Source organism: Tasmannia lanceolata, unplaced genomic scaffold (assembly GCF_043159265.1).
Source record: "Tasmannia lanceolata isolate RefF3 unplaced genomic scaffold, GAP_Taslan_0.1 ptg000006l, whole genome shotgun sequence".
NCBI classification, from domain to species: domain Eukaryota; kingdom Viridiplantae; phylum Streptophyta; class Magnoliopsida; order Canellales; family Winteraceae; genus Tasmannia; species Tasmannia lanceolata.
The window spans coordinates 38,285,686-38,305,590 of record NW_027518683.1 but is presented as its reverse complement, the minus strand read 5'-3'; the positions used below and the strand labels follow the sequence as shown (position 1 = coordinate 38,305,590).

Below are 19,905 nucleotides of genomic sequence, written 5' to 3'. Positions count from 1 at the left end.
TCATTTTCTTCTCATTTGCTCCTTAGGAGGGATAGTACACCACTAAGGGCATCTCCTCCGATCGTAGATGCAATATCTCTTGTTGCAACTCTTACAACATTGTAAAGTTCCCAACCTAGGAGTATGCTTGTTCATCCGATACCCATATTTCTTTTGCTCTCTTTAGGAAGGGAAAATCTTTACTTATTGACATCTGCATCGAATGCCAGAGCCACAGCATCACAATTAAGTTTTCTGCTTCCCACTTCTCATAGCTAGGATCCAACTGATCTGGTTCTTGAATGCGTCTGTTTGTGTATTCAACTTTTCCTCATCCACCAATGAACAACCAGACAGACTGTACCCATTCCAAATAATCACTGCCATCTTAAACTTCACTTTTGGAGTTTGCTGTCCCAGGTTAATAATGCTATGATCCTATGACTACCCTAATGTGATACACTACTCACTGCACCGGAGACAATGGGAGATGCCCTACATTTACAAGCTAATGATATTTGCACTGCCATTTTTTGTTAATGAGACAAGGTGAGTTTGTCTCATTATTTGAACATGATAGCGGGAATATCAGTGGCCTGTTTAATTTCCAAGAGTTCAATGGTAGCTCTTCTTGTGGGATTGTCATTTGTAATGGGTCCTGTCCAGCTGTTTAAACTCTGTGGCGTGCCATATTCAATAGCTCCATTTTGTAAGATTTGATTCTTCAATGATTATTATTCAGATAAAACTTCATTGTCTATGATTCTTCTAAATTATTGGGCTCTAACTATTAAATTGTTTTCTTATTTTTTTTCATTGTAGAAATGAAGGTATGTGTAAAAAATGTGCTTCATTTCTGTATGTGTAAAATGTGCTTCATTACCGAGAAGATGAGCTCTCTCTATTTCTAATCTTTTGCTCTCTTTTTCTCACATTTCTCTTTGTATCTGTTGCTATTTTCTTACATTGGTTTTTCTCCCTTCTCTTATTTAGGTTCCTTTCAATACATGGAAAACACTGAATCGACTAATACATCTAATAGCTCTCTCGAGCCTGGGCCCTCAAGCTACACATGCGGCGGTTGTCTGGGCTCAGAAGAACGTAGAGAAGTACTGGAGTAAATGGACAGAAGGTGACCGCAGTACTCAATAAAAGCTTCCCTGACAGGTTAATCTTATGACTCTTTAGGGTGTCTCCAAATGTTCCTACTCGTCTGTCATGGATAAAGTGCTCCTATGCACAAAGATATTTCTGAAACCAGCATGGTCCCACAGTCGAAGATCTTTGAAAAGGTTCATAGAATTTTAGGCGGCTTCCACTGCCTGGAGCTTACTATAGTCTAATGTAAAATACATTTTATGAACAATTTTTTGGTGATGATTGGAAAGAAAACCAACAGATTCATGAGGTTTACTTCATAGGATTTGAGAGATGTTGCTTGTCTCTACATTTCATTTTCCATTTAATCTGTTTTTGTTAGGTATGATTAAGTATTCCTAAATCCTTGCCTCCTGATTGACTGATTCCATAAACCCAATACAGTTTTTCATTATAGCTGAACTTTCATCCTCCATTTTATCTATCAATCAAGTGTATTGCTATTTCATGTGGGTTTTTTTTTTTGTTTTCCGAAGAAAGAAAAATGGTCATTATTCCTGCTTCCTTTGATAATGCCGTCGGTTGGTTGTAGAGGTTTGCTGGTGTTGTAACAGCCCATGAGAGAAGTTCAAACTAAAGAGTGGTGTGTCTAGTATTAGTTTCCTTGACAGTAAGCTGTAAACCGTTTTCTTTTAATTGATAAGATGGGATCGAACCTGGTACCTCAAGGTTGTGAAACAAAGCCTCAACCATTGAGCTACAGGCCCAACCCCCTAAGTGGTACAACTTGATGATGAGAAGAAAGCAATCTGCTTGCATACAGAATTATTGGACTAGAAGGACTGGGTTTTGGCCCTTGATTAACAAGGTTTTGAGGCTGAAGTGTGACTTCCTATGAAACCTATCAAAGAAGGCAATGATGAATGTAAACTTGCTTGTTGATTGAATAACTTGAGACATTTTTTTGGTCAAAAAGCATCGTTAAACTACTTGTCAACCGGCATATTTTTTTAGCAGGAAGAATACTTTAAAGTGGTATGTGGCTACGCGTGTACACCATACTATTACACCTCTTATTAACCAAAGGTAAATGATAAATGCGCTCCATTTCATCACTTGGGACACCCAGCCGCATTGTACGTGGCAATCAGGTCACTTAATTCCTTCAAATGTGAAGTACATCAGTCCCATTTGCAGTCATAGATACACTGTAGCTGGGTGTCCCAAGTAATGAAAAGGGGCACATTTATCATTTCCCTCAACAAATATGTCATGGTACTCTATTCATTGCTAATCCTAAAGAAGAAATTCACTTGCCTCTTGTACATGGGAATGGTAAATGCGCCCTCAGTACTTGGGACACCCAAGTGCAGTGTACGATGGCAATCAGGTCCCTTCAATCTTTCCCTTGTCATATACAGCTGCCTCTTTGCAGTCATAAAGAAAGTGCACCAGGGTGTCCCAAGTAATGAAAAGGGGCACACTTATCATTTCCCCTTGTAGATAAGCCTTATTGATATTGGGGTCATTGAAACAGGAACGCTGATTGCAATGTCATTGCCCATTATTTTGTCCATAGTCTCACTAATTGAAAATTTCGTGAAAAAAATCCTAAAATTTACACCCAAATACCCCAAATCCTGAAATGGAAAGATCCTATATAGAAGCTTTGCTAGGTTCATTTGAATGGATTAGGGATCTATGTACGTGTTGTTTATGCGGTAGCATTTAATGCAAAAAAAAATCTTATGCAAAATATGTTTAATATGGGTTTCTGCATATTTTTCCTTGCTTTCTGGGCAAGTGAACAGCGAGAAAATAACTTTCTTGCATATTTTTCCTCATTTTCTGGGCAAGTGAACAGCGAAAAAGCATGAGAAAATCACAGTTTCTTTTCCTTTTCTTTCCATTTTGCCACGTCAGATTCCTTTCTTTTCCTTTCCCGGGAAAACAAGTGAACAGAGCCGGATGATACAAGAAAATTAGATCTTTTTAAGAAAAGATAAACAATAGAGGTGGAAATATTATTTCCATTTCCATTTTTTTTTTTTTTTTTGAAGTTTTAATTTATAAGAACTGCATATCATTTTCTTCCCATAAGACAGGCTACCTTTCAAGCTTTCATCTCTAGAACAATATATATTTTTTCTTTGTTTTTTTTTTTTTTTTTTCCCTTCCCATGCAACGCACGGGTCTTCAACTAGTTTAAAAACGAAAAGACAAATACCCATTTTAGTCCACTGTAGGATTATGTGCCCCCTGTTTAAATGATTTGACGTCAAAAAGCGTTAAAGTCTGCCGAAATTTGACGTTAAAAGTGGGGCGAATAATCCTAAGGGGGTGAAAAAATCACCTCCCTTTAGTTGTAGCCGTCCATTTATAAGCCAATGATCAAATCACCCAACATTGAATCATTGATGAAACCAAACGGTCGGGATCACTCGATAGTAATCAGGACCCCATCCACAATTGTGCCACGTGTACATCATGATGAATGGACACTAATTAGGATCTTTCCCCTCTCCACAGCCCCCAACTTTACGGAACTTAATGGTAATTTAGGGCCACTTCAATCTCCATTTAAGACTCTCTCTCTCGCTCTCTCTCAATGCTCTTAGAATGGCTTATAGAAGGAAACAGGGGAATTCTAGGGTTTCTACTATCTTAACAGATGAATTCAGTTCCCTATCGGATGATTCATCATCTTCATCTCTGGCCGCTCAGGCGATCCGAGCTTCCTCCGCTCATCGCGATTCCTCCTTCTCCTCTGCTTATGGCGAATCCGCTCTTTCACCTCCTTTCAGAGAATCCAATCGAGAAAGGTTCTCTTCATCTCCCAATCAGGTCCATTTCTAATCCTTACTAGCTATTTTTGTTTTTTTTATTTTTCATGAATGAATGTGTGTTATTTTTCTAGAGATATCGGTTGTGAATTTAGGGTTTTGGGATGATAGCTGATTGATTTTTAGGGGAATTGTCTGATGGATCTTTAGAAATGGTTGGAGGTGTGGTGGCTTTTTTTTCAATTGAATAGGTGGAAATTCTGGGGTTTTGATTGGGGGAACAAAATTTTGGAAAATGATGATATGGATAAGACGTTTGGATTTGTGTTTCTGTCAGCTTGTGTCGATGGGGATAATTTTTATTTATTTGTCCTCTGTTATTATTGAAACTGATGGCTGATGGAGTTGGAATCTGAAATGTTACTTTGAATCTGTACAGATCTACTTGTTATGCATATCGTAATTTGTTTAATTTTGTTTGGTGTCTGTGGAATTTGTTAGATTATATTTTTAGTTTTTACACTTTGGTTATTTACTTGGGATATGACATAGAGAAAGTTTTTTGTTATGGTTGGAATGAATCAGTTGATTATGTCTTTTATTTTCATGAAGTTTTTTCTTTTTTATTTTCATATCTTTTCTCCCTAAACCTCTTCAAAAAAAATATCTTTTCTCCCTAAATATATAAAGGATGATGAAAATGGTTGATATCTGCACCATAAGCAAGATAAATGGTTGAGATATGGTTTTATGAACATATGTTTTTCAAGAATCACCGCATAAATTTTTTTGAAATATGTGGTAGATTTGTATATCTAGTCACATTGCATTGTTATAAAAGCAGGATATTTGGAAGTTCTTATTAAAGTCATTATATCGAGTATGTAACTGCTGACTAGTTTTTAGTTCTAGGCACAAGGTCCAATTCGATTTGGTTTTTCTATTTTGATGATAAAAACTGAAATGGTTCAAATTTGGATTGATGAAGCAGATGAAAGGACTATGTCCAGAACTCTCCATAATTCTCCAATTCTGGAAACAAGGGCCTTCAAAAACTCGAAATGATCTAAAAAGTTGTTAGGCACCAATGCCTGAAACTGCAAAATTTGGTTTCTTGAATGATCCATTTTTAAAGATGTCAAAATTCTAGTTACAAGCATGCTAGTGGAATAAATCAAATGGCCTAATATTTAAGTGTCTCTAACATTCTTGGTATTCGCCTTAGTTGGACATTCTCTCTTGTTATTGGAAGCGTTCTATCTATCTATTAGATATGATATTCTTTAGATTTAGCGTAGAGTTTCCGTAGGATGAGACTTCCGTCCTTGATTTGTTAAGATTGTTAATCTTTTGTACTTGAGTGAGGAAGAGGATGCTAGAAATGGTTGACATTATGGATCAAATCCATAGTTCCTAGAAACAACTGGGGGAGATGGGGAACGTGTTTCGAAAACAAAAATTAAATGTGAAAAAAAAAGTTGGAAAAACATATGAGAAATATTTGGGAAAGTACGTGTAACATGTACGAAATACTTGGGAAACTTACGGGAAATGTGTGGTAAATGTATGTGAAATTGACCAGAAACATTTTGTGAAAATTACGTCAAATTTTTTTGAGATATATATAACTTACGGGAAATGTGTGGTAAATGTATGTGAAATTGACCGGAAACGTTTTGTGAAAATTACATCAATTTTTTTTAAATATATATTAAAACAGAAACAAAAGAATTTATAGTAATAAATATAAGTAAAAATTTATTAGGAAAATAAAATATGTAAAGAACATAAATATGTAATCAATTTGTGCTTCTAATTTAAATAAAAAAATACAATGTGTAAAAGCTTGTAGAAAATTGTAACTAACAAATTCCAAATCGCCAAGCCACAAAACAATGCAGAAGAAGTTATAGAAATGCACATTAAAAAGGAAAACATTTGGATTAATGAGATAAAAATAACTAAAATAAAATTAAAGCTTACTATGTGTGTTTCTCTCACGTTTTGGAGCGACGTTCCTCACGTGCTTTAGGGGCATTCCTCTCGTATTTCCCTTGCATTTTTCATTTGCATTTCCCACGAGGCTTCTCTATCGTTTTCCAAACATTTCTAACATGTTTCCCAAAATATTTCACAATGTGTTTCTCTCACGGTTTCCTTTTGCTTCTTCATTCCCTCTACTTTTTTTCCAACGTTTGTCACTTTTGTTTCACGTTTTGCGTCCCTAATTCGCTTCACAATATGGTAGCTACTGAGACAAGGTAACCATATCTTGAGAAGAAGATGATTTGTACTGTGGAGAGTTTGGGTCGATATTGATCCAATCCATATCTAATTTCAACCAGAGCATTCAAATTCATTTTATGTTCTTGTGCTATTGTACGTGCAACTCTGTTAATGTAATGACCAGTGCAATAATAAACTATGCATATTGAACTATGATTTATGACTTGCTTCATGTCAAATTCCTTTATGTTTGCATGTATTGACCAACTCAATACGATTTCAACCTGTATTTTGACTTGAATTCTAACCTGATTTTCAAAACAGAAGTAAATTGGGTTATATTATACTTGGAAAGGTCAAGTTGAAATTCTGTTTTGGTTTCTGACTCAATCCTAATGGAGTTGCACCCAACATGGCCAGTTGTCTAGTAAAATTCTCCTTTCTGAGGTTTGAAGAAGACCCTTGTTCTTAGGCATCCAGTTTAGTGTCCTTGATGATTCTTTATTGTGTGGGTACTTCTTCTTCTGACACAAATTCTGGATACTATTTAAGCTCTTAATATAGGGAAATAGTGGGTAAAGACTAATAGAAGAATGTGGATAGGATTTCATAGACTTTCAAATTGGTCCCATAGTGGTGAAGTATTTAGCTGGCTTTTAGTGCTGGTGATTATGTTGTAAGCAAGGTTTTAAATTTCGGCTGAAATCCAAAATTTCGGATTTCGCCCAAGGCCGAAATCGAAATGGGTGAAATCCGAAATTTCCGGAATGTAACTTCAAAATTTCGGTTCGGTAATTTCGCCGAAATTACAGGAAAAATAATAATTTTGTAATCCTTTAACAAATTTCAACCGAAATTACCCAAAATTTTGAAATTTGTCGCCCATTACCAAATTTCGGCCGAAATTTCGGTTTGGGTGGGGTTCGAAATTACCCCCGAAACTGAAATTTAAAACCTTGGTTGTGAGTAATTATTTAAAATCACATTGAAAATATCTTATACCAAGCTTTTTAGTGGTTATCATGCAGTTAGCACTTGACGAGTGTGACATGTTATAGACTTGCTTCTCATTGTCATGGCCCTTCACTTTCATCACATTGCATTGAATAGCTCTCATTACATGGCACAAGCATCTTGTTTGTACTATTTTTTATTGATACCCTCTGAGATAGGGGAGTTGTTATGTGATACATATGCTTATTTTTCAAGGTAAAATATGAGCAGGCAAGAGTACATGTGTGTCTGGTGGGGGTATTTTTCAATAATTTAAACTTATTATCTCTTAGTTGCTTTGTTATGGACGGGTCGTGCACAAAAATCCACACCCGTTGGACAATACTAACCCTCCAAATTGTGCTCATTAAATGAACGGTGGGAAAAAGCCTCCACAAATAGGAGGCTTAGAAATTTTCCCATCGGAATGATTTTTGGTGCATCGATCATTCATAGCAAGGTCTAACACTGAAATTGTTTGGATCATTGAAGAAATGGCCCCCATTATACTTCTGGTAGCTCATATTTTATCTTGGAAAAATATTAGAATGCACATATACCAACTCCAAAGTAGGTACATTCATAAGGGAAGTCAATGGTCTGCTAATCATAGAACCTCAACCCCCACTGAACACTTTGGTATGTAGTAATTGCTAGAAGCTGCACAAAATGATAATGTGTGGTTTAGTCTATGACATGAACCATGATTAGCTTTGATGGATGTAGCATTGGAAACCCAATCATTGTTATAAAATGTGTTTGATGGTTTGATTTAAGACACATGCATCTCGATGCAACATGCAAATTCAGCAGTGGGCAAGGCACTTTTCTTGGACATCCACTTAGCTCTTAACCTGTGTGGATTGAAAGTAACAACTTGAACATCATTTGTGGTATAAAATACCATGCGTGGGTATTTTCATCATTCTATGTATTAATGTATAGAAGACATTGTATACATAATTTTTAAAACAAATGAATGTTTCTCTCCACATCCATTGGTACTCTTTTCTTCTTCTTCACATCATTATCAGAACAATTTTACATGGTATCAAACCGGTTGATCAAGAGCAAAAAGCTAAATGCCATGATCTATCATTTAGAAGTGGCATTTCACCCTACTTCAACCATTGCTAACCACTTACTTAAGATGGATAAATTACAATATTTGCCCTTATTGAAGGGAAAACGACAAAATGACAAAGCGTAGGCTATATAAAAAGAGCTTAATGCGATATCTTAACAAGACTAACGAGATTGGGAAGAAATATGCATTTTAATTATTGGTTATGGCTTTGTATATTATGGTTTCACCAAATTTCAGTTACATCTAGAGAATTAGGATGTTCGTTCTCTTTTGCTGTGTTGCATAAATAACCAATCATCTTAACTACAAATTTGCCTATCTTCAAATGAAACCTTGTACTTGTTTGTCAAGACTTGGGGTACTTTTACAATAATTTGGCAGCTAAGCCCTCGTTTCTAACTCAAGCAATGATGTATGCTTCTTTCTTAAGTTCTTTTCATGTTAATTTTCAAAATCTGAGCTCTTATGTTATAACATTTCTTTTCTTGATGTTTTAAGTTCCACGAACTAACTAAAGAAATTTTGATCAGTGGCAATTTTTTTGTTGATGTTGTTGTGACGCTTCCAATGTAGGATTCTACAGCATATGAGTATACATCGATGAAAACTCTAAATGAGTCAAAGGATGGGTTTTGGGGCATTTTGGCTAGGAAAGCAAAGTCAATTCTCGAGGATGACAATATTGCAAAGCAATTTGAAGCGCCTAGCAGAACAAGACCCCAGATGCTCGAAACATCAACAGGTGTCCAGGTGAGATTTTAAGTAGTAGTTAATGTTTGGTGGGCATTTTTGGGATATTTATTGTTGGGGGCATAAAAAAAACTTAATTGAGCACTCAACTGATTTATTTTTTTTAAATTGACATTTATTATTCCAAAAAAGTGCTAAATAAGGGACAAGTTGTCCCCTAATTTTTTTAAATTGACATTTATTATTCCGAGTGCCAAATAAGGGACAAGTTATCCCCTAACAGGCTACAACAATATCACCCACTACATACAATAGAAGTAGCTTACATATCCTTTATATGCTACCCGTCCCCATTCCCCATTACATTACCCAATATCCTACTTATATTGAATCCAACAAAAGTGCCATATTTATGGGCCCCACCAAGTCATGACACATGTCCGCCATGCCACACAGACTTCTCCACCTCAATCCAGCTGGCGATTTCGATTTTCAAAAATCTTGCTCGAAGACCTAGAGCTATTGTGCGCCCCTAACCATGCATGATAACCATCTTCACCACCCGATCTCCAGCGGCCTCCACCTCACACCACCGCCAAGCTCCGATGGACCCCCATTAAATCCGGCACCAAATCTATTCCATCCTCATCTCCATTGCTATATCCAGCAACCCGCGGCCTTCTCATTCGGCATCCCATGGGCCGCTCACGGCCTCTACGGCCTCAAAGTCCTTCCATCTCCGGTCTCCTGACAGTCCCCCACAACCTCCATATTCGTCCTCCGGCCAAAAGGTAAAAGGTCTGAGTGATAACTTTGGACCAAACAGGCACTCCTGCCAGACCCGAAGGCCTCCGGTCAAATTCAGCTTCCCAAAGGCCTCCCAACAGCCAGATCCGGCCTTCACCGGTTAGGATCGGTCTTCCCAGCAATGTTCTGGATCTCACTATGGTTCCCCCCCACCCCAAAAAAAAAAAAAAAAAAAACACTTTGTATCCGGCGACCTCCATTACCGCTGGTCACCAAGCCCTAACCTCGTGCCACCAAGCCCCTCCATTAAAATCGGCACCATCATCTCCATTTCCGTCCACTGGAATCCGATCTCCCCCATAACCACCGGTCGACCCAACCTCCACCATTAAACCCAGATCTATCCAAGGAAGATTTGTTAGGGTTTAGAGCTAAAAGAGTTTCGAGGAGGGTTTCAAGAGGAGAAAAATAAAGAAAGAAGTGAGGGAAGATCCGACATTTGGCCGTAGTCCGGTGACCTTCTCAACCCGCGGTCTCCATATCCGCAGTCACAACCCCAATATTCTTCTCTCCTTTTCACTCAGAGACCCAAATCTATTCTTTTCCCCTATTATCCACACACCCAGCCTCCCTTCACCCCCCACACCCCCAAGCTTAATCTCTGTGCAAGAGAGTGGAGGTTTTCCTCTTGGGATCTAAAGGTCTGCAAAAGGAAAATTTGATTTAGGGTTTGTGGGGTTAGAAAAGCAGAACCCTATAAGGAAGAAACAAGTGATTTAGGATTTGTGACCCAGCGGACAGCTAGATCGGCCATTCGGTGGAAGAGGTGACTTCAGCACACTCAACTGATTTTGAATCGATCAGACTTAGATTTTTTTAAATCGCAGCGGAAAGTTTATTAAAGGGAAAAAGAAATGGACTAGACTTGGAGACCGAGATGGTCAAAATCGAAACCAAAGTAAAGATAAACATAAAGCAAGAAACATAACGGAGTCAAGGGGGGAGAAAATAAAAAAGCTCTAAACAAGGCCTATCTACCCTAGATCAGGCAAGCCGATCTGTTTTGCTATTTGCCTACGGCCACACATGCTGAAACTTCACAGAATGATCCTCAATGCGATCCAGGATTTCTTCTATCACATCGATGGATCTCCAAGGGAGGAAACATCTTTGGCCCAGCCATCTATTCACATATAAAAAGTCAACTTTCACAATAAGGTTATCGATATCATTGGGATCAACCAAATGAACCGCATGGAGGATAGCATACACTTTTGCCTTATTTGAATCCTTAACCCCGATAGGGCCAAAGAAAGCCCACTTAGTAAAGCCATTTTCATTTCAAAGAAGGCCCCCCACACCCGCAGACCCTGGGTTTCCCAAGTTGTATCCATCGAAGTTCAGCTTAGCCCAGTAGCGGGAGGTGACCAATGCGGGGTAGAACTAGAAACCCCCTTGCTAATGCAGGTCTCATTCCAGGAGCTTCTCAAAGTACATTTGAAAATTCCCCTAAAGCAAGGAAGAGCTCCCGCCCAATGATCTATCATGATAGAGCCTGTTGATAAATAGAGTAGCGGCCTTTAGATTTCTCTTTGAAGATATGTTTATTTCTTTCTTTTCAGATCTTCCAAATGACGGCCGAGAGGGCCAAGCTCTATAAAGTCCTTCCCCTTAAAGGCCAAGGGACGTACCTCCAGGCCCCAGCTTTCATATATATGAGGAAAAGTCCAAGCCAAACCGAATCGATTTAGAATCAAGCTCAAAATCGCTCTGGCCACCCTGCAATGAGTGAAGATGTGATATCAGGTCTTCCTCGCCAGCTAACAGGATCTGTAGGATCCTTGCTCCTCCTAGAGCTTGTGCTTTCGGGGGTGGATTGTGGTCTTAAATAAGATTCTGATGGTCAATTGACGATAATGATGATGGTAGAAAGAATGGACCTTGAAAACTCCTTTTGTAGCTCAAATCCAAAGTCTGGCATCCTTCCCCTCCCTTACTATAAAAATTGAGTCCAAAATCTCCAATAGTGACGCAACCTTCTCTATCTTCCAGTCAAGGAAATTCCAGGCCGCCCCTTCCATCGATGCAATTAAAAGAATCTATAGTATTTTGTTTATCACCACTGCGAAAAGGTCAGGGAGTAAATCATTCAAAGAAACCCCATTGCACCAAGGATCTCTCCAGAAAATTACTCCATCTCCTTTAGCCCCAAATCGAATTCCTCTCAAAAAGGGGATCTTTAACTTCATGATGTCTCCACATTGTAACCACTTTGGTCCTTTAATTATCTGTGGGTTCCACGTGGATTCTAACTGCCAAAGCTAGCTCTGTACTTCTACTTTATCACCTTCAACCAGAGCTGAGATCTCTCCTACCCAAATCTCCATAACCATTTGCCTAGCAACTCTCAATTCATGACATCGATGTTACAAATGCCTAGGCCCCCATGATCAAACTTCAACTATTGTGGAGTTCAAGCCAATTTTCAAATATCTAGATCTGGGTTGGCCTGCTGTAGATAGATATTTCATTGTGGGCAATGGAATCACATTTTATAATTTTTTTTTCTGTTTTAAGTTTCATTTTCTGATTGCAGTATCATCAGTCACATCTATCACCCGAGGGCTACCGGAAGAATGGAAGTCCTAAATTTCAGAAAGGTTTAGATGCAATCACTTCTTCTCTTAATTACATTGGTGGTACCATCGGAAATGCCTTGGAGGTAAGTTTCTTTTGGAGTTTCTTGAGAGATCAGCTTAAAATTTTTCACCAGTTAAATCATTGGCACCCCTTGCTACTAGAATCTGAGTTTTAATTCACTTGATTGGATAATGTTTCTTCTTTTCGTTGGTATATATATGGGGAATGATCGTGCTCATTATGAATGTGCATTGTACTGCCATGCTTCCTAGCTATATTATATACATGAACCTAACATTGATTGATATGAAATACTTGCATGGTGTGGTTCACCTCAAATTGGCCATAGCCTGAAAATCAACCATTTTAATTATGTATTCAATGGCCATTTCGGCCATTGAATCTGGATTGTTGCATGTTTATATTCTATACTGTTTCTTTTACTGATCTTGATTAGATAGTTAGGATCACCTGTTCTTAACAATTGTAGGGCATTGAACCATCGAAGGTGAGGTCGATCCCATGAATGGCTTAGATCAATCATGATCTGCCCCTATAGAAACTTGGAAGCATGGTAATACAATGCATCCGTGTGATCTTTCTTCTATATATGATGATACTGATCCTGTGTGTGTGTGTGTGTGTGTGTGTGTGTGTGTGTGTGTGAAGAAAGTGTATCTACTCAATTGAGTAGATAACTTATCTACTCCATCGGCTTAAAATATAGTGGAGGCCCACATTGTTTGGGTGACGCAAACCATTCATTTGATGGGCCCTCACATAGATAGGGTGTGCCCAAAAAATCAGCTCCATATGATCATTCCAACCCTTTGATTTGTAGAGATTAAAATGGACGGCTATTAACCTCCACAAATCTGTCCATTTTTTACCTCTCCACAGTTCGAAGGTTTAGGATGATCTTAAGGACCTGATTTTTGGGCACACCCTATCTATGTGAGGGCGTATCAAATAAATGCTTTGGATCATCCAAACAATGTGGGCCCACTGTGTTTTCGCCGACGAAGTAGATAAATTTATCTACTGTGTTATCTGCTCGGTCGGCCAGAAACACAGTGGGCTCACATTGTTTGAGTGATCTAAAGAATTCATTTGATGGGCCCTCACATAGATAGGGTGTGCCCCAAAAATCAGCTCCATAGGATCATCATATCCTAAGTTATAAATTTCGTTTCGTTTTGGTAACCGGAATGGAACTTTTCGATGTTTCGTTTAGCATTTTGTTCGAAACTTTTCGTTTCGCTACGACGAGGGAATTTTTTTTATAGTTAAGAAATATGAAAAAATCCAAAAAAATAAAAATAGAAATTGTTTGGAAATATAATAAACAATTAAATGAATAAAATATGGAAAAAAGACATCTTTATTACTTGAAAAAATAATGTTTACTACAACTAATATGTAAAAAAGTACAAGAACACGAGAAAAAAAGAAAAATACATCTCTAAATCACATCTCTCATAGCATAGCTCACTAGGTGAAGTAGATGCCATCTCTAAATCGGCATGGTGAATCGAATGGTTGAGGATTATCGTACTCAACCGAGTGATAGTCCTCGTCATCGCCGTCACCACCATCTCCAGAAGGAGTATCTTCAAGGTTTGTGTCGTCGTCGGCGGCCCCAACAACTCTAGTATGTGCTTCAATATTTTCCCAACCAATGTCTTCTACCGTTAAAATAACATCGTCATCTTCCGCTACCCAATCCATCATAACATCTAGGTGATTTATATTCAGTGGGTCGCTAGTTGTAGAAGATTTTCTCTTTAAGTCCCTGAAAATAATGTCCAACACAAATGAGTAAGTGTAGTAAGTTGAAAATTTAAACTTTAAAGTTAAGAGGTGAGATATGAGAACATTAATTTCAATCAAGTAGCATACATTTCTTTAAACTTGAGGTTATAATGGACAAACACCAGGTCATTCAATCTTTGGTGCTCCAACCAGTTTATCACAAAAGTGCATTTAACACAGTTTCTTTGGCTCGGAATCACTAGGCCATAAACCCATGCGGGTTCATCCGATCTAGCAAGTGCGGAACCAATAGACGAGGCTCCTCAAGAAGGTCCCAAACTCATATTGTATTTTAAGTTTAACTGAAGAAAAAGAGAATAAGGAAATGAAATTAACTTATCGAAAAGAAATGAAATCAAAGAAAGCTTTCACTTCCCTTAAGTTGAAGCGTTTTGGAGAAGAGATAGTAGAAGCCTTCCAAGTTGAAGCCTTTAGAAATGGAGGAGATCGGAGATAAAAGCCTTTGAAGTTGAACCCTTAGTTGGAGGAGATAAGCCCTTGTCTTGTAGTGTAGTTGTATGTATTGTATAGTGAAAGCTTGTAGTACTTTGAAGCCTTGCTCCTTCCCTTTGAGAATGAGATTGATCTTGATCTTGATCCAAAATCCAACTTATTTGGATCTTTGGATGGGGAAGACTTAAAATGTAGATATTAGAGGAACTTGAAGAGTCTAAAAGAAGCTTAGAGTAGCTAATAGTACGTGGGAAAGTGTTGTGGTGAAAAACAATGGTTATATATATATATATAGTGGTGTGAAGGCTTTTGGATGCAAAAAGACGAAAATACGCTTCAAACGGCTATAAAACGGTCAAAAAATGAGGGTAGAAGGGTCAAAAAACACATCCAACGGTCATAATGGCATTTCCAAAAAAATTTGAATTTTTTTCGCCTTTTCATTCAATTCTGGACAAAACAGGTTGTTTCGCCCATTTCGTCTGGATATCCGGTCTTCGCCGGGATAACCGGAATCCACTGGAATCTGGCCCGGAACGAAATAATGGGGTGTTTTGTTCCGGAATCGGAATTCTGGTGTTCCGGCCGTAACGAAATGGATTTTATAACTTAGATCCTATCCCTCTGCACTGTGGAGGTAAAAAATGGACAGATTTGTGGAGCTTTATACCCATCCATTTTAACCTCCACAAATCGAGGAGTTGGGATGATCCTATAGAGATACAAACATTTTCCCTATATATATATATATATATATATATATATATATATATATATGTGTGTGTGTGTGTGTGTGTGTGTGTGTGAGGAAAGGGTTCCTACTAACGTTAGGTAAGCTTACCTGTGGAGGTGGGATCCAAAGCATTGGTGGGAGGATCCAAAGCATTCATTTGGAAGGAACCATGGATAGGGTGTCGACAAAAAATCAGCTCCATTGGACATCTTACGGTGTCCATTTGTGGGGTGAAAAATGGGCAGATTAGTGGACAAACAGTATCTGTCCATTTTCACCCCAACAAATGGACATCCTATGATGATACAATAAAGCTGATTTTTGGTACACACCCCATCCATGACGGGGCCTTTCAAATGAATGCTTAGGATCAGGCCAACAATGTGGCCCACCCTTGTTTTACGCTAACGTTAGCAGCTAAGCTAGCTGCTAACGTTAACAGGAACCCTTTCCTCTCTCTCTCTCTCTCTCTCTCTCTCTCTCTCTATATATATATATATATATATATATATATATATATATATAGAGAGAGAGAGAGAGAGAGAGAGAGAGAGAGACTATATATATATATATATATATATAGAGAGAGAGAGAGAGAGAGAGAGAGAGAGTGACACACATACATATAATATATGTGCACCGTATTCCTTTCACCATCAAGGTGCTTAAAAACTCACACTAGCTTAGAGTATCCATGCACTCTCTGTGATCTGTTGAAGCTATTGCAGTTAACCTTTCTATGTACTGATACTATATTTATACTTCAGGAAGGCCGGACAATTGTGGAGACTCACAAGTTGCATATCAGGAGGAAAGGAGGCAGTGGTTCCAATACACAAAATCAAGCCACTGATATATCTGGCCCACGGCAACCACCCCAGATGCAAACAGACCAAGAAACTCAATTGAAGGCATCTCGCGACGTAAGGTGGCAAATGTGTATCACTGGATCATATAGGGATAGTCTTTTGCACATGTGGACCGGCTTTCTTCCATGCACATTAATTGAAATCCTGGGCTACTTTCCGAAACAAATGTTCATAAACTCAGCCCTTGGATTGGTGCTTGGTCAAAAAAATCATTTGTCATTGAGCTTAGCAGTTGTGAAGAATTTTTGAAAAAAAAATAAAAATGGTTTGAGTTGTTTTGTTATTCCTTTTTCTGTTTTTTGAGAATCCCTGATGCTATCAGTGACTCAATGAGTTTTCCATACACGTCTTAGTTTAATATAATCTTTTTTAATTTCACTCTTTTTTTAATTTATTTTTTTTCATTCCTATCACTCATTTTTCTTCAATTTGGTGGTGGGGGCGGCACGAGGTTATCAATGTAAATTTTTTTTAATATTAAAAAAAAAAATCTTAAAATCAACCCTTTTCATTCTAAATACATTCAAAGGAAATTCATTTTCCTTGTATGTTCTCTTCATTCTCTTTAAAGGTATCCTTCATCCACCTCCACATAATCCACACCCTCTGTTCCCTTTCATGATTAGTTCTTTCATAACTGGCATAATTGAGTTATCGATTTCTTGAAAAAATCAACTCCTTTGAAATCAGAGCTTAGAAGTATTTTCCAAGTTTTGAGTTCTTAGGCACTGACTGGAGCCACTTTGAATTTGTACACCTGAAAGAGTTCTTGAAATGACCAAAATTAAAATGAACCATCCCTGGGTATCTCCTAACTAAAGTGCCCAATCTAAGCTTTCTGGAGAGGGAAGAATTTGTGCAGGGACCAAAATAAATGAAACCAACATTCAAAAACTCAGTTTGATGTCTTCATTTTCATCTTTGGCTCTACTGAGCCAGCCCAGAAGTCCCTTATTTTATTGAAAACTAGCTCTTATTCATTTATTGTGCCTAGTTTCTATAAAATCAGTGCTTCCTGCAGTTGCTGTTATGGAAACTTAAAATGTGATAGCTTTTCTAAAATGCCATAGCTTTTCTCAGAAGATGTCTATCAGTCATTTTTGCCTCTGGATGGCTCAAATATTTGCCACATTATTTCCAATGCGTCTTGTCTTTCGGGCATTGGTGAAATGTATGACTATTAGCATCCATTTGGAATGCAGGTTGCAAATGCGATGGCTGCCAAATCCAAGGTTCTTCTGCGAGAGCTAAAAACTGTCAAAGCAGACTTGGCTTTTGCAAAGCAACGATGCACTCAACTGGAGGAGGAGAACAAAATTCTCAGGGAGAGTCAAGAAAAGGGAGATACTCCAGAGGATGACGATCTGGTCTGTATTCTTTTCAATTAATTAATGCTTTCTTAGAGTTAGATCTTAGCAACCATTCAAAAATAAAATAAAATAAGAGTTAGATCTAAGCATCTCATTTTCTTGATATTCTTTTTTAAGATGATTCATGAATGAAATCATGGATAACGTTTGAATAGGGATACGATGATTCATGAATGAAACCATGGATAAAAAGTGAATAGGGATAGGGCTGACTTTAGCATATTAAGTCATCAAATTAGCATATTTACGTCCTTTGAACATGCTCTGTGATATCTTCAGCATTTGTAACGCATACATGCATGTAACAAATTTGTATGGACCCATTTCTGGATGGATATAAAGACTATGGCATAGACAAAGGTGTGGGTGGTTCAGAAAGATGCTTAGGCTGCATAGTGTATAGCACCCTGACATAATGCCCAAGAAAGCTGGCTTGAGTAATATGTTTGGATGTAGATATGTAATGTTAATTTAATATACTCTTTGGGCATGTTTGGGAACCATGAAAAAAAGTTCATGGAATATTTGTTTACCTTACGTAGGAGAGGCAAAGAGCTGCAAGGATGGGAGGGGGGGGATATGGGATGTGGTTGGTAAACTGGGGAAACAAAATTCCTATTTTAAGAAGGGAATTTTTTTCCCTTTGTTTTCCAATCCATCACATGCTCTCCTCACTTACCGCCCTCTCAAATCTCTCTCCCACGAACCCTCACTACCCTTCTCTCCCTTAGGAAAGCAAATATTCTATGATTTTTTCCGTGGTTCTCAAAGATGCCCTTTTATAGAGTCCAACACGCCCTTTTATAGAGTCCAACACATCCATGAGTTTGGGTGGTTTTGAAATATTCTTAGTATTGAACGTCGTTGAAAAATTCATTACAATTGAAGAGTGTTGGTATTCACATTTTCTCAATATCAGAATTCAGAAGCTCACGGGTATACTCGAGACTCATCTGGGTTCACTTTGTTTGCCCCAGCTTCAATGTTGACTCGTGATTTTGGCTTCCCTGATTTATTGAAGTTTCTGAACTATTGGTATGATCTCCGTACTTACGCATCTAATATATGATACATATGTGCAATCTGGCAAGGTCTAGACAGTTTCTGAACATTAGCATGAAAGGATGCATATATTTTATCTGCATATATGTTATGAATCCACACACAGATTGATAGTATCTTCATTACTAAATTTTCACCAATACATGAACCACGAACGATTCTAGTGCACAACTATTTTCAAATGCTCCAGGTTCTCAGAACTGTAGCTCAACCCGAATCTAATTAGGAAAACAAAAGGCGGATTTGATTGCGAATCTAGTCCGTGTATGTAACAATTGTCCATATATATTATTTTACTATGCCTTTGAATTAGTTTAAACCTGCACATTAAGCATGCTGGAGCTGTCCTCTGCATCCAAACTGGCTGAAAATGCCAAGACACTCAGAAGTCTTAAAACTGTGGCTGTGCTCTCACAGATACGCCTCCAACTTGAGACTTTGTTGGCTGAGAAGGCCCGTCTGGCACACGAGAATTCCATCTTTGCACGTGAAAACCGTTTCTTGAGAGAGATTGTTGAATATCACCAGCTCACCATGCAAGATGTTGTCTATTTGGACGAGGGAATCGAAGAGGTGACTGAGGTAGGCCCCATCCCAATTACACAGCAGATTGCAGATTCTCGTCCTGTCCCTACCCCACCACCAGGCTTCAAGGTCCCCTCTGCTGTCACTATGTCAGCCCCACCCTCCGTTCTTTCAGCCGAAGGTGTTCAACCAAACCCCGTCAAGGCTCCAGTTAGCCCTGTCTCGAAGCCACCATGTGAAGATCTGAAACAACAAAGCTCGCTCCCTTCCGTTTGAAGCAAGTGCCCTTCTCTTTTCTTTTTTTCTTGTGCTTGATTCCTGTAACATTATTTTTTGATCTTTCGGCTTGATGATCTGCCCATCTCTGTCATTTTTTTTTTTGTATCCGCAATCTGTAACTTTCTCACCCTTGTGTTCTGCCCATCAGTCACTTTTTTTTGTATCCGCAATCTGTAATTTTCTCACCCTTGTGTTCTATAATTTATTAATATAATCATGATTTATTGTCTGCTAATTATCTCATTTTAATCGCCATTATTCAGACTTTTGGCTTTGCTGAGCCTAACAAATTAAGTCTCGAGTCGTTTCTCTTAAGATTATGACAACCGATTGTGCGTGTCAAACCGATTATTGGACTCAAATTTAATCGTATTTCTGAGTCCAATAATTGGTTTGGCACTCACAATCGGTTTTCATAATCTTATACGAACGAACTGGGCCTTTGGCATTAAGCTATTCTGTTTCCAAGCTAATTTTTTAGACTAGTCACCTAGCCGGGTAGATCCTTTCACCTTCTACATGGAAATTTTCTAGAGGATTTATGAGCCGACCCCAACTA

General features: G+C 38.2%; 1 protein-coding gene across 1 annotated transcript; it reads left to right on the top strand.

Annotated features, from left to right (window-relative positions):
* The first annotated feature begins 3,628 nt into the window (after positions 1 to 3,628).
* Positions 3,629 to 19,581, top strand: LOC143880279 (uncharacterized). Its single transcript, XM_077383124.1, has 6 exons — positions 3,629 to 3,921; positions 8,740 to 8,916; positions 12,200 to 12,325; positions 16,009 to 16,164; positions 17,313 to 17,477; positions 18,960 to 19,581. Exons 1-6 carry the CDS (start codon positions 3,697 to 3,699, stop codon positions 19,341 to 19,343), a joined length of 1,233 nt encoding a protein of 410 aa, XP_077239239.1. The 5' UTR covers positions 3,629 to 3,696; the 3' UTR covers positions 19,344 to 19,581.
* Positions 19,582 to 19,905: the final 324 nt, after the last annotated feature.

What these genes read in the sequence shown, in the direction of transcription:
- LOC143880279 (XM_077383124.1), top strand. Translation starts at nt 3,697, where the DNA reads ATGGCTTATAGAAGGAAACAGGGGAATTCTAGGGTTTCTACTATCTTA. An exon ending in AATTGAAGGCATCTCGCGAC is followed by an intron (nt 16,165 to 17,312) that starts GTAAGGTGGCAA and finishes TTTGGAATGCAG; the next exon opens with GTTGCAAATGCGATGGCTGC. An exon ending in CTCCAGAGGATGACGATCTG is followed by an intron (nt 17,478 to 18,959) that starts GTCTGTATTCTT and finishes GTGCTCTCACAG; the next exon opens with ATACGCCTCCAACTTGAGAC.